Genomic DNA, 14,662 nt, shown 5'->3' on the forward strand with positions numbered 1-14,662 from the left:
TGTGTGTGTGTGTGTGTGTGTGTGTGTGTGTGTGTGTGTGAAGGGGGGCCTGGCTGGTGAGGGATGGCGGCGGCGGCCAGCTTCCAGTGGGTCGGGCTGCTGCAGAGCACTGCCTAGGAGAGCTGTATTGTCTTGCCCTGGAGTCTGCGGCAGACACACCAGTGATGTTGCTGGCTGTCGTGGCAAGGATAGAGGAGAGCAGGGCCTGCTCGGCTACGTGCAGAAGGCAAGCTGTGATAGTTGGGCTCAGCTCCACTGACAGCTTTGGTGAGGGGACTGCTGGGGTCTAACAGCAGCTTCCACTCCTCGCAGTCCGGGTCTGAGTCCTCGTTTTCACTGCTGTAGCAGCACCCCATGGCCGGGTCACGTATGGTCCATCTTCTTAAATGATTTTTCTGCATACAGATTTAGTAGGTATGGAGAATGAATACAACTCTGATGCACATTTTAAAGCTTGCAGTATTCCCTTGCTCTGTTCAGAGAACAGTTTGTTGGTCCAAGTAAAGGTTTTGTGAGAGTACAATTAAGTGTTCTGGAATTCCCATTCTCACTGTTATCTATAATTTGTAATGATCCTTATAATTAAAAGTCTTTGCATAGTCAATATCTAGTGCTTATAATGATATTTTAAATACTCTTTTTGTGTGTGCAGCCCTGGTGGTGCAAATAATTAAGCATTCAGCTGTTAACCAAAATGCTGACAGTTTAAATCCACTTAGTGGCCTGAGAAAAACCTAGCTATCTGCTTCCTTAAAGATTACAGTTCTCCTCTGTCACGTGGTGTCACTGTGAGTAAAAAATGATTGACTCTGGTGGTGTAGTCTCTTGGGAGCCCTACTACTGACTCAAAGATCATGCCTCCTTGGCAGTTTGAATCCGTCAGTGGTAGAAAGATTATCCCCCATAAAGCCTGCCGAGGGGTCAGACAGCTCTGAGTTGGTTTTGACTTGGCAGCAGTGAGATGAGAGCAACAACAAACATTTTTTTTTAACTTAGGAAAATGTCCACAAACAATGCTAGGTTTAAAAAAGTTACAAGAAAGGAGATATATATTTATTTATATATGAAGACAGCTGAAAGAAAATTACCAAAATATAAAGAATGGTTGTCTCCTGGTAGTGAATTTATAGGCAGTTTCGTCTTTATTCTTTTAATGCTTTCTAAATTCTCTACACTATATTTTTTTAATGATCAATTTCTTAAAATGTTAAAATACCATTTAAAAATAAAGTCTTATATAGTGTGATGAGGGCCATTTTATGTTGTATGACCATTGTACTGACAAGGCAGATGGAGCTTGGAATAACTTAAGTTTCATTTGGTCATCCCTCATTTTAGTGTATAGACCTAGAGCTGTAACTTTGAGCAGTGGCCTCCACTTCATAAACAATGTGCCTCTGGAAACTATGAACTTTGATAAGCGTTGATAGTTGTAGAGAGACTTCAGGCCTTTTGTTCATAGGATTGCTATGAGTTGTGCTCAACTTGAAGGCAATCAACAGCAACAATTGCTCCTATTATAGAAATTGTAATTCTCTTTTATTAGAACCGTACAGGTCTCTTTCATTGTTGTAGTTCTTATTCCTTTTCCCTTGCTGCCAGTTCTCATCATTATGGATCCGCTCACCTTGCTTTACTCCTTCTCCTCAGCCTCTTCCCCTAATTTAATTTGCCTCTTTAAATTTGTATTATTAGACAATCCAGGTTACTAGTTTTCAAAAACAAAGGGCTGATGAAACCAAATACATGTGCTTTGAAACAATTTAGTTCTTTTTCTGCTTAGAGAGTTTTAGTTTACTATTGAGCCCTTTGGAAGCAGGAGTGGCATCTACTTCCAAAATAGCTTGCCTCCAGAAACTCTATGAACTTAGAGAAAAGATGAAAGTTTTTGTGTTCAAGACTTTAGTATATAGGGTCGCTATGAGTCATCTACCACGCGATGGCACTTAACAACAACAGTAACAACATTGAGCCCTTAGCTATGTCCCGAGTTTGATGTTCCAAGAAGACCCATGGAGAAGCAAGACATTACTGCATTATTAAGTAAATATTTTCTGAGTCAGACTGACCCCGTTTACAGCATGCTGACCTGGCCAACACAGACAAAGACGCCCATTGTGTTGTAGCTCCACATTTAATGATTCCGTTTTTTTCCAAGTAAAATTATTTATAGCATTATATAAAAAGTATTAGTAAGCAAAAGTAAGTTGCAAACAGTTGTACAGTTAATATACAATTGTAATTCCTAGAAATCTGCATTAGAGATTATAAGTTCTACTGATGTAGCTGAAATAATGAAACCAAAGTTTTATGCCGGACGTCCAATACTTCATATAATTGGCCTTGCCTAGTCAGTAATTATTAAGAATAATTAAAATATTTCATATTGCATTCAGTAACTATATAATTGCATTTTTTTGTTTCATGAGTGTCTTTACTTTGAAGGAAGTGTTAGTTGTATGCAAAAAAGGACAGTGCTCTGCAAGCTGTGTATTAGATTGGTGATGGTAAAGATGTCAGTTACTGACTCTACTTTGATGACAGAGTTAGTAACAGTGTAAAATTATTATTTGTATATTTTTAAAAATACTAAGCTACTACTAACAGAATTTCTCTCCCTTTTGAGTCTTCTAAATGATTTTAAAAAATATATGCTTATATTTGGCATAGCTTACTTGGCCTTTAAAATTGTTGCTGCAGTTTGAACATTGAACAATATTTATTGCAACACTGATTTCATTGCTGATAATTTTAAACTACATCTTCATACTTGGTTTTAAAAAAATGGTGTTCTTTAATTATGAGCCCTAAGGAAGTTAATATAGAAGAACGAATATGTAGAACAGACTTCATGAAACGTATGTAGTATTACAAAAAATGTCTATAGGAGAATCTAGGAAATTCTAGGGACAAGGCAGAGAAATCATGAGGATAAAAGATCTAATGGGCATAAGATCTAAGAAAGAGGGGAGCTCTGGTGGCCTAGTGGTAAGGAGCTGCAACTACAATCCCAGAGGTGCACGGTTCGAATCCACCAGATGCTCTGCCGGGGAAGGAGGGACAGTCTCCTCCTGTACCAGTCAGATCTGATTTGACTGTACACTCACACAAAAATAATAAAATAAAAATAAAATAAAAAAAAAGATCTAAGAAGGACAGGCTTGGCAAAGACATCTTTCATGTCCTCTCACTAAAGCTGAACATGGAACAATAGCACATGGAGAAGAAATGTACGATAGTGTAAAGCATAGGATATACAAGGGCTCTTATGATGCCAAGTTTGGGAGTAAATGCTTTAAAACAAAAACACTTTTGTGGAAGGTTACAGTAAGAGCTGAACTATGACTGCAGAGTTTCTATTATGTAGGCTGTTGGTTATTTTTTGAGTTGTAAGTGACTTGAAATAGAAATATTTAATCATGTTTCTCTTCTAATCTATAAATGAGCCCATTTAAAATTAGAAAGCCTTGCCGGGGGTTACGCTGCTGCGCAAGAGCATGAGTTTGCGCATAACTGGGGCCCCAGCCCGCTGCAGGCAGCCCTTTTAACCGCGAGCGACACGCCAGCAGACCAGGCCTTTGCCGGGGTTTGCCTCTTGGGTCTCAATTCTTAGGATGATCCCTTTGGGAACGGATAGTAGGCTCCTCGACTATTGCGTTTCCTGTGTGTGCTGTCATCTAATAAACTTTAGGTGTTATTTAAAAAAAAAAAAAATTAGAAAGCCTTAAAAAGTTGAATATGGAATCACCGCAAAATTTTTGATAAATATACCCTCTGGGTTTCGGTGAATTTATAGTGCTGCTCTTTAGACTGGTAGAAAAGGCGTTAAGTGCAGACTTTCTTCTTTGCTCAACATTTTTGAATGCCTACAACGGTGTAGCTATGGACTTTTCCCTTGCCACCATTTATTTCAGTTATCACAACTCTTTGCCTCATTGTCTTTGGAGGTAAGTTGTCACAATATATAGATCTCACAGGTGATTTGATAGAGCAATGAAATAATTATTGAGATATAGTTTCTTTCATATCTTCTGGTGCTAAATAGAAATAAATTGTGATTATTTTTTAACTCAAGAAGATTTCCCCCTTTAGTTAAGTTTTAGCATGTTAGATAATGGTCTTTTTACCTCTGAAGATGCTAGCATGTTCATTGTTAAGCTTTTTTATGGTTTAATAGACTTGCCCTCCAGAAATGATTTTACAGAAGAGATTTTGCTTTTTAGTCATGTTGTTCAGTAGTTATGTACTATCAAGACAGAACTAATTCATAGCTGACCCTCCAGAAAGTTTTCAGAGGTAGTAAGTTGCATGGCAGGAGATTGCCCACATTCTCTGGCAGAGCAGCTGATGGATTTGAGCTGACAGCACAACTCCTTACCACTAAGCCACCTGCACTCCCCTTTTAATTAGAGTTTAAATAATACTAAGAGCACTGACAGCGGAATTGCCCCAAGGGAGAAAGAGGAGCAGTCTCTTCCCATCAAGATTTGGAGCTCTGGAAACCCATTGGAGGGTCATTCTGAGTCAGAATCTGTTTGAACTAGTCTACCAAAACTAAACTGACTGTTAAAATTTGCTGTTGTCAAGTTGCTTTTGACAATCACTGTGGTTGCTGTGACAGTCTACTCAACAGTAGTGGGATGGTTTGGGGGTTTTTAAGTGCTTATGAATTATATCTATTATTTATCACTGGCTTTTAAAGATAATGTTTTAAAATAAAAAAAAATTTTATTTAAAAATAGCATTTTACATAGATATAAATGAGAGTCATTCTGTGTGTGTGTGTGTGTGTGTGTGTGTGTGTTTCTTATACACAGACATCTATATCCATCCAGTGAGATTATAGCCTACCTTGTTTTTTTAAAACACCTCTGGATTTTGTCAAAATTTAAACTATTGAAAGTAATAGAATAGATTTTTGGTAACTTAATGTGGTGGTGGTGGTTGTATGTTTTCAAGTCAGAACTGACACATAGCAGACTCTCCAGCAGGTTTTCAGAGGTCGTTAATTGCAAAAGAGGAGATTGCCCCTCTTTCTTAAACCACGTGCCTTTGTGATTGCAGCGCAGGTAACTTGGATAGAGGATTATTCTTAGACTTTGAGTTCTGTGTAGGCCAGTGAGTCATTCCACTCAGTAGTCAGTTGTTTTGCAAAAGCATGCTGTTAGTCAAAAGGAACATCTGTTGAGTTTTGAGCTTGATCATTACTAGTTAACATCCACTCTGGGAAAAATAACTTAGTCTTTAGTAATGAAAAGATCTGTCATTTTAATACATGAACACACTAGTTGAACAGTACGGATAATTCCTCAGGTGAGCTATTGTGTTACATTCATTCTCCTTTTACTTACCATACTGACCCTCTGCAGGAAGAAAGAGAGAGAGGTCCTTTTATTAGGAGGCTTACCTGATGAGGCAAACTAACAGCAATACTGGCTGCATTTAGAGTTCCTAAATTCCCTCTTAGTGAGTTCCGGAATGTGGAAAAGAGAAACAAAGGCTATAGTAGTTGTATGTAAAATGTTTATTTGCCAAACTAGTATTTTATTTTTAATTTGTATATGCTTCTTTAATAGAAGCATAGCTAATGTCAGATTGATCTTGGCTGAAAGAGTACCAGAGGAATGTCTATCTTGTTTCATTGACTATAAAAAGGCATTTGACTGTGTGGATCACAACAAACTGTGGTTGACTTTGAGAAGAATGGGAACCCCAGAACACTTGATAGTGCTAATGCGAAACGTATACTTGGACCAAGAGGCAGTGGTCAGAACAGAGTAAGGAAGCACTGAATGGTTCAAAATTGGGAAGGGTGTGCATCAAGGATGTATCCTATCTCCATGTCCTATGAATCTATATGCAAAACAGGTTATCTAGGAGTCTGGGCTCTGTGCGAATTGTGGCATCAGGATTGAAGGTAGACTTATCAACTGTCTGCGTTATGCAGATGACACATCCCTGCTTGCTAAAACTGAGGAGGACCTGAAGCACTTGCTACAGAAGGTCAAGGATTGCAGCCTTCGATATGGATTGAAGCTAAACATCAAGAAAACAAAGATTCTCACCACTGGGCCTATTGGTAGCATCATGATAGATGAAGAGAGTGAGATTGTTGACAGCTTCCGTTTGCTTGGCTTTACAGTCAACACTCTTGATACCATCAGCCAGGAAATTAAAAGTTGAATTGCATTGGGAAAGTCTGCTGTCAGAGACCTCTCCAAGGTACTGAGGAGCAACGGTGTCAGTCTGGAGACTAAGGTGTGCCTGAGACAAGCCATGGTCTTTGCCATTACTTGCTGTGTATCAGAGAGCTGGACAGTGACTAGGGATGATAGAAGGAGAGTTGATACCTTTCAAATTTGGTGCTGGAGAAGAGTATTGACTATACCATGGACTGCTAGGAGAACAAACAAGTTTGTTCTGAAGAGGGTGAAGCCAGGCTGCTCCTTGGAGGCAAGGATTCTGAAGCTCCATCTGATATACTTTGGACATGTTACAAGGCAGAAACAGCCCTTGGAGAGGGACATCATGCTTCGGAGGGTGGAAGGACAGCACAGGAGAGGAAGGCCTTTGATGAGATGGATTGATTCTGTCACTGGGGTAATAGGGATAGGTGTGTCAGAGACAGAAAGGTTGGCAAGAGATAGAGCAGGGTTTAGGGCTATTGTACAGAAGGTCACTATGAATTGCAAGTGACTCGACAGCACATAACAACAACAGCAACAATAACATTGCTTCTTTCATAGTGAAAACATGTATATGAATACGCTTATTGACTTTCCTTAATAACTCACTTTTCCACTTAAAAAAATGGGAATTTTATTATAGAGTTTATTAAAAAATAGAAGATACCATGAAGGTTTTGTGGGTTTTTTCCACTTAAGAAAATATAATTTTTAAAATCATTCGAAGAGTGAAGTAAGAATTTTGTATCTCAGAACTGGAACTTTACAGTAAGTCTGTCATTCATTTTGTCTAGGATTTAGATTTTAAATGTTTCAATTTTCCCTTTTCCTTTCCATATGCTGTAATGGTTTCTAGGTGTATTGTTGTTGTTGTTATATGCCGTCGAGTCACCAGTGACCTGTAGTGACCCTATATACTGCAGTTTTGAACCCTGCTCTATCCTGAACCAGTCTCATTAATTCTAACACACTAACCCCCATTGCCCCAGTTACTCTATCAATCCATCTCATCCTGGGTCTTCCTTTCCTGTCTGTTCCTCCTCCCTTCAGAACATGATGTCCTTCTCCAAGGACCAGTCCCTTCTGGCCACATGCCCAAAGTATGTGAAATGGAGCTTCAAAATCCTAGCCTCCAATGGGAAACCCATTTGTTTGGGAGAAACCCAAGACGTTTTCTTGGTGATCCATGGTATGTTCAAGACTCTTCTCTAGCACCCCAATTCGAAGACTTCGATTCTTCTGCCATCCTTAGTCCTGCTCTCTGAAGCATAGCAAGTAGTTGTGATGACTGTGGCCTGAATCAGGTGCGCCTAAATCTCTAGACTGACATCATTGATTTCTTAGTACTGTAGAGAGCTCCCTTGACACCAGATTTTTCCCCAGTGCAAATTCCTCCTTTGATTTTGTGACTGTTGGTGCAAAGAGTGTTGAACAAGCTGTTAACTGTTAACAAACTCAGTCTCTTCTCCATTTACACGGTGCTGCCAAATGGCCCAGTGGTGAGAATCTTTGCCTTCTTGATGTTGAGCTTCAGTCTGTATTGAAGACTACAGTGCATTAGTTTCTGCTTATTAAGAAAGCATCTATGCTAAATATTAAAACCTTTGAATTCTTCATTTGAGTATTTTCTTTCATCCTGTGTAGTCATAATTTTATTTGCTTCTGTTTTGTTCTTTAAAACAAAAACAATCTGCCTCGCCCTTAGCTATTTCTTCCCATTTACCACCACTGCCCAATCAAGTCAGGTACGTCACTAGGTATGTCTCCTTGTTTTCTATTTGGTTTCTCTGCCTCTATTCTTTGTTTTCTACAGTGGGCCCTCTGTATTGTTGTTGCAGTTTTGAACCCTGCCCTATCCTATTGTTGTTACGTGCCATCAAGTCGCTTGCGACTCATAGTGACCCTATGTACAACAGCCCTAAACTCTGCTCTATCCTGTGCCAGTCGCACTGTCTCTGACATTCCCATCCTGATTATCCCAGTCACTGAATCAATCCACCTCATAGAGGGCCTTCCCCTCCTGCGCTGTCCCTCCACCCTCCCAAGCATGATGTGCTTCTCCAAGAACTGGTCTCTCCTCACAACATGTCCAATGTATGTTAGACGGAGCCTCGGAATCCTTGTCTTTAAGGAGCCACCCGGTTTAACCCTTTCCAGGAAGAATCTGTTTGTTTTCCTAGCAGTCCATGGTACTCTCAATATTTTTCTCCAGCACCACAGCTCAAAGGCATCAATTCTCCTTCTATCCTCCTTGGTCATTGTCCAACTCTGATGCATAACAAGTGATTGCGAAGACCATGGCCTCTATCAGACGCACCTTAGTCTCCAGAGCCCTCTATATTGCTTCGAATTAATCTTCAAAGGCCCCTTTCATTTTATTATTCCTTTACACAGTTCTCTTTTTTTTTTTTAAGATAAATTGCTAGATTTATTCATCCATTTAGTGTCTTTTTGAGCATTTATTGTATTCGAGACAGAGATTACTGTTTAGTTGACTCCCACTCTGGGAACTTTATGACACTAGAGTAAATCATTGCTCAGCCCTGCGGCATCCTCATAGTTGGAGATCTGTTGTTGTTGTTATTGTAGCAGTCCACCACACTGAGAGTTGTGTTTGGCTTTGCTAGACCTTTACTTCATCAGACACTATGTCCTTGACTGATCCATTTTGATGGCATGTTCAAAGGAAGTAAATTGAGCTATGTATTCTTTGGGCTACATGTGAAGTAGAAAGTTAAACCACAGTAGGGTTAAGTAATTACAGTGAAATGCATAGAGTCATTTAGTCTCTTGACAAATATAATAAATATAATTGAGCTCCTTTTCAGGCTAGGGTTGTACGAGGCTGTTGGCTGTGAGAAACATGGATCTCCATTTAGATGGTAGTGGGAGCATACAGGAAAAGAACCATTGGGAAGTGGTTAAAAATAAGCATTATAGGATTTAATGTTCATGGGATTAGATACCTCACTCTGCTTAGCCTTAATTTAATATTTAATGGGGAGCTCAGGTGGCTTAGTGGTAAAGAATTGCGCTGCCAACAGAGAGGTATGCAGTTGGAATCCACCAGCTGCTCCAAGGGAGAATGATAGGTAGTCAGTCTCCTCCTTTGCAGTTAACTGCCTCTGAAAACCTGCTGGAGGGTCAGCTATGCGTTGGTTTCTACGCAATGACACAAAACACCCCTACCACCACTACTAGTATTTGGAAGTTACTGTATTAAAGAGAAAATGTGATGGGAAGATATTGTCTGAGGCAGACTAGTCAGCATTTGAAAAGGTGTAGAGACCTGAGAGAACAAGAAACGTTAGAGGAACTGTGCAGTTCATTCAGGTGGCTGACCGTGGGCTATGGGCAGGTAAGTGATGAGAGATGAGGCCTGGGTTAGATAGATTCACAGCAGGAGAAAGAAGAGGATGGAGCTGATTATAATGATGTCATTAAGTGCCATCAAGTCAGCTGCAACTCATAACGATCTTTAAGCTCTGAACACTATCCTGAGCCAGCCTCACTATCTCAGACACATCTACGGTCATTACCTCAGTTATTGTGTGAATACATCTCATCCAGGGTTTTCATTGTGCTGTCCTTCCACCCTCCCAAGCATGATGTACTTCTCCAAAGACTGGTCCCTCCTGGCTACATGCCCAAAGTATGTGAGATGGAGCTTCAAAATCCTTGCTTCTAAGGAGCAGCCTCGTTTCACCCTCTCCATGACAGACCTGTTAGTTCTCTTGGCAGTCGATGGTGTGTTCAAAACTCTTCTCCAGCACCACAACTCAAAGGCATCAATTCTTCTGTCATCCTTGGTTATTGTCCAGCTCTCTGATGCATAGCAAGTAATTGCAAAGAACATGACCTGGGTCAGGCACACTTTAGTCTCTAGATTGACATCCTTGCTCTTCAGTGCTCTGGAGAGGTCCCTGACAGTACATTTTCCTAATGCAATTCTTCTTTGGATTTCCTGACTGCTGGTGCCAAGAGTGTTTGTGATACCAAGGAAACTGTAATTGTTAACAACATCAGTCCCTTCTCCATCTATCATAGCCACTGTGTTTTTTTTTGTTTTTGTTGGTTGTTGGCTTTTTTTAGTGCTAAGCATGGTGCTGAGGAGTTTACTTTCACCTTCTCATTTAATACAACTGTTGTAAGAGTTGTAGCTAACTGTTGCTCTTCTTATTCTGTGTAGATTGTTGTTGTTGTGTACTGTCAAGTTGGAACTGACCCATAGCTGACCCTCTGCAGGTTTTCAGAGGCAGTTAATCGCACAGGAGATTGCCCATCCTTCTCCTGCAGAGCAGCTGGTGGAAACACCTGTCTTCAAGATTGTAGTGCAGCTTCTTGCCACTACAGTTTGCACATAGGGACTAATAATAAGAGTTCAAATTCGGTTCAGTTGACACAAGAGTTTGTGTACTCTAACCCCAGTGTGGGATTGAGTGAGGCCTTCATAATTGCTTTTAAAGAGCAAGAAATGAGACTCCCAGGTTTCTGATTGGAGCCTAAAAAAATGTGTGTACTTATCTGAGAGGAAACGTGGGCAAATAGCAGGGGAGTTGGTTGAATCTCAAAGATAAGAAATGTCATATGGGGGATAAAATATATTTGAGATGAAAATGAATTTTGTTTGGGGTTTATTATGTTGGAGATGCCTTTGGGATATATCCTGGAGAAGTGATCCAGTGCATGTTTGAATATGAATCTGGAGTTTAAAATAAAATCTTACGCTCGAGTTGAAATCTGGAAGTCAGGAGCATAAGATTACTATGGATACTCTGGGAAGAGGAACTCACTCTAGATGCAGACTGAATCGTAGGATGCACCCACATTTAAAGGGCAAGTAGATAATTTCGAAACAGGAAAGTGATGTTACAAAATTCAAGGAAGAGAGTTAAAGTAAGGAGAGGGCTTTTGCCAGAGAGTGGTGGTTATCATGGGCTACAGTAGACTAGTGGAAATTAATCCTGGTTTTGCCATTTTCTAGCTTTGTAACTTTAAGCGCATCAACCTTTCAGTGTCTCTGCTGTCCAGCTGCACAGTGAAAATAGGAATAGCACCCACTTTGCAACTGCTGTTGAGACTTGAGTTAATGCATGTATACATTTGTTGTTTTTGGGTATCATCAAGTCAGAGAGGACTTGTAGCTGATCTTGTGGGTTTTCAGAAGCAGTAAATCGTGGGAGAAGTAGGCCATCTTTGTTTTATGGAGCAGCTGGTCCATTCAAGCCACATGCCTTTGGGTTGGCAGCACAACTACTTACCACTAAGCCACCAGAGTTTTCCCATACATAGATACATAAAAGCCCTAAAAAATTGTTAGACCATGAAAAATATTTTAGTCATTGTTATCATCATTATCATCATCATGCATTAAAGAATTGGGAATATAGCAGAAAATAAAAGATCCATTATGTATAGAGATAAGGACTTTAAAAAATCCTGAAAAATAGTGAGACGCTTAAAGGACCTATCTTTTGCATGTATAACCTCCAAAGAAGTTACCAATTTCTCAAAAGATAAATCCCATATTTAGATAAGTGTGCTGCCACCACGTGGCAGTTTTATGCTATTGCTATACAACTTTTAATTTTCTTTATATATTTTATTTATTTTTTTTTCTATAATTATATTTTATTAATTTTCATAAACATTTACAGAGATTTTGGGCTTCCACTCATTCATTGTTGCACTATTCTCTCTACCCTCCTCCCAGTTTGTTCTTGTCCAAATGCCACAGTGCTTGTCAAAGCCAGTTCTGATTAATCTTCTTTGTCAGTGTATCCTTTGCCATTCCCTATCACTCCTCCCTGAGAGAGACTTCACCCTGAGTCATAAGGAAAAGGGGACGGCGTATTCTCTTAGCTACTTCCTGCTGAAAAGGGACGCTGTGGGTTTCAGGGTGAAGATCTTCTCTTACTACTCTAAAGGGCCCCTTTGGCAGTAGGAAACACATAGACTATTATGGAGATTGATTTTGGAATTCAGATGCACTCTTATTGATTGTGCTTGGCTGTACATGTACATATCCTTGAAGATGTATCATGGGGGTGTTGCAACCTAGAAGGCACAAATTTGACTAACAAGTTATAAGTACATGAGTCCAAAAATTATGGAAAAGTAAAAGAAAAGATTCTTTCATTGTTTTACAAACCCTCCCCCAGATCCCCTCCACCATGTAGCCCTCGCTCTAGTCTCCTGTGATGACAGAAATATCCAGTTACATCTCTCTTTTAAACAGTTTTCTCCCTCCTCTGTTTCAGTGCAGTATACATTATTGAACCCATCTTACTCAGTCTCTCCCCAACCCCAAGGACAGTCCCATTCTACAACAGTGGCATCATGTAATATTTGTCCTTTTGTGACTGGGATATTTCACTCAGCATAATGTTCTCCAGAGTCAACCATTTTGAATAATATTGCATGAGTTCCTTGTTTTTTAATGCAGCATAGTATTCCATTGTGCGAATATACCACAGCTTCTCTAGCCATTCGTTTGTTGATGGGCACTTAGGTTGTTTAATTTTCTTTATATATTTTAATTAATTTTTATTTTTTATTTTATTAATTTTAATGAGCATTTACAGAGGTTTTGGATTTACAGTCATTCATTGTTGCAGTTTTCTCCCTACCCACCCCTCACCTCCAGTTCGCTCTTTTTGAAAAGAAAAAAGAGAAATTCCCTCATTGGTATACAATCCTCCCTTCCCCCTCCCCATCCCCCACCCTAAGTACACTCCACTATGCAACCTTCATTCTGGACTCTTGTGATAACCATAATATTCTATCATATTGCTTTTAATCTGTTCTCTCCCTCATCGGTTTCAATACAGTATACATAATTTATCCAGTTTTCCCAGTCTTACCCCAACCCTGATGTCAGTCCCATTCTAAAACAGTGGCACTATGCACTGTTTGTCCTAGACACTATTTGACTGCGATATTTCAGTCAGCATAATGTCCTCCAGGGTCACCCATTTTGAATAATATTGCATGAGTTCCTTCTTTTAAAGCAGCGTAGAATTTCATTGTGTGAATATACCACAGCTTCTCTATCCATTTGTTTGTTGATGGACACTCAGGTTGTTTTTCCAACTCCTTGCTATTGTGAACAAAGCCGCAATAAACATGGGTGTGCATATATCTGCTTGGATGGCAGTTATGATTTCTTTAGGGTAAATTTACAGTAGTGGAGTTGCTGGGTCAAATGGTATTTCTATTTGCAACTTTTTGAGAAAGTGCCACACTGCTTTCCACAATAGTTGCACCATTTTACACCCCCACCAGCAGTGAATAAGAGGTCCAGTTTCTCCACAACCTCACCAGCATTTGTTGCTTGCTGTTATGTTAAATTTTGCTATTGTTACAGGGGTGAGGTGATATTTCATAGATGTTTTGATTTGCATCTCTCTTAGAGCTAGGGATTTTGAACATTTCTTCAGGTGCTTGTTACCCATCTGAATATATTCTTTGGTGAAGTGTCTGTTCATATCCTGTGCCCATTATTCAATTGGATTATTTACCTTTATCTTGTTGTGGTGCTCAAGTATTTTATAAATTCTAGATATAAGTCCCTTATCTGACATGTCATTACCAAACACTTTTTCCCAGCCCGTGGCTTCCCTTTTTACCCTGTTGAAGAAGTTTTTGGATGTTCATAGGGATTTGATTCTTAGAAGGTCCCATTCATCTATTTTATCTTTTTATGGTTGTAGATTTTTCAGGATAGTTGAAAGACTTTTTATGTTGTAGATTAGGACTACTAGAGTTCTTCCAACCTTTTCTTTAATGAAGTTTATAGTCCTTGGTTTTAGTCCTAGGTCCATGATCCTCCTTGAGTTGGTTTTTGTGTATGGAGTGAGGTGTGGATCTTGAGTCTTATGCAGATAGGTTTCCAATTTTGCCAGCACCATTTGTTAAAAAGGCTATAGTTTCCCCACTTAGCTGATTTCATCTCCTTGTCAAAAATAATAAACTTTTAATTTTTTTAGTAAAATGCTAGCTTTATCAGCATAATTAAATGTGAGCCAGCATAGCAAAAACAAAGGCACAAATTGATAAAATGAAAAAGAGAAAAGGATATTGTAAAGATCGATGATAGTCTTTCTATCCTTTCTTATTTTCTTTCTTTCTTAACTTTTTATTATGATTGGAGTGAAACTTTATAAAGCCTATTGGTTTTCCTGTAGAAGTGTCCTGCATACTTTGTTTCGTGATGTTGATTGCAATACCCACAGTGGAACAACCCCTTTCTCTCTTCCTCCCTGTATTTTCTATTTCCATTCCTTTTTCTGCTTTCTGAGCTTTATACCTGGATAGATGTTATGTCTCCGACACACTCATCCTTATTGCCCCAGTCACCGAATCAGTCCACCTCCTTATTGGGTCTTCTCCTCCTGCGCCTGCCCTTCACCCTCCCAAGCATGATGTCCTTCTCCAAGAACTGGTCTCTCCTTACAACATGACCAAAGTATGTCAGA

General features: G+C 39.5%; 1 protein-coding gene and 1 pseudogene across 1 annotated transcript in view; one reads left to right on the forward strand and one right to left on the reverse strand.

The window, feature by feature from the left end:
* LOC102844504 overlaps positions 1 to 356 on the reverse strand; it is an 835-nt pseudogene extending 479 nt beyond the window's left edge.
* Positions 357 to 2,800: 2,444 nt separating this feature from the next.
* The window catches only part of AKAP9 (A kinase (PRKA) anchor protein 9), a 163,461-nt gene continuing 151,599 nt past the window's right edge, over positions 2,801 to 14,662 (forward strand). The window contains exons 1-2 of the mRNA XM_006891494.1: positions 2,801 to 2,858; positions 3,462 to 3,586. Coding sequence (XP_006891556.1) covers positions 2,801 to 2,858; positions 3,462 to 3,586 — 183 coding nt within the window. The remainder of the gene's footprint in view (positions 2,859 to 3,461; positions 3,587 to 14,662) is intronic.

Source organism: Elephantulus edwardii, unplaced genomic scaffold (assembly GCF_000299155.1).
Source record: "Elephantulus edwardii isolate Elephantulus edwardi_28Jun2011 unplaced genomic scaffold, EleEdw1.0 scaffold00098, whole genome shotgun sequence".
Lineage (NCBI taxonomy): Eukaryota > Metazoa > Chordata > Mammalia > Macroscelidea > Macroscelididae > Elephantulus > Elephantulus edwardii.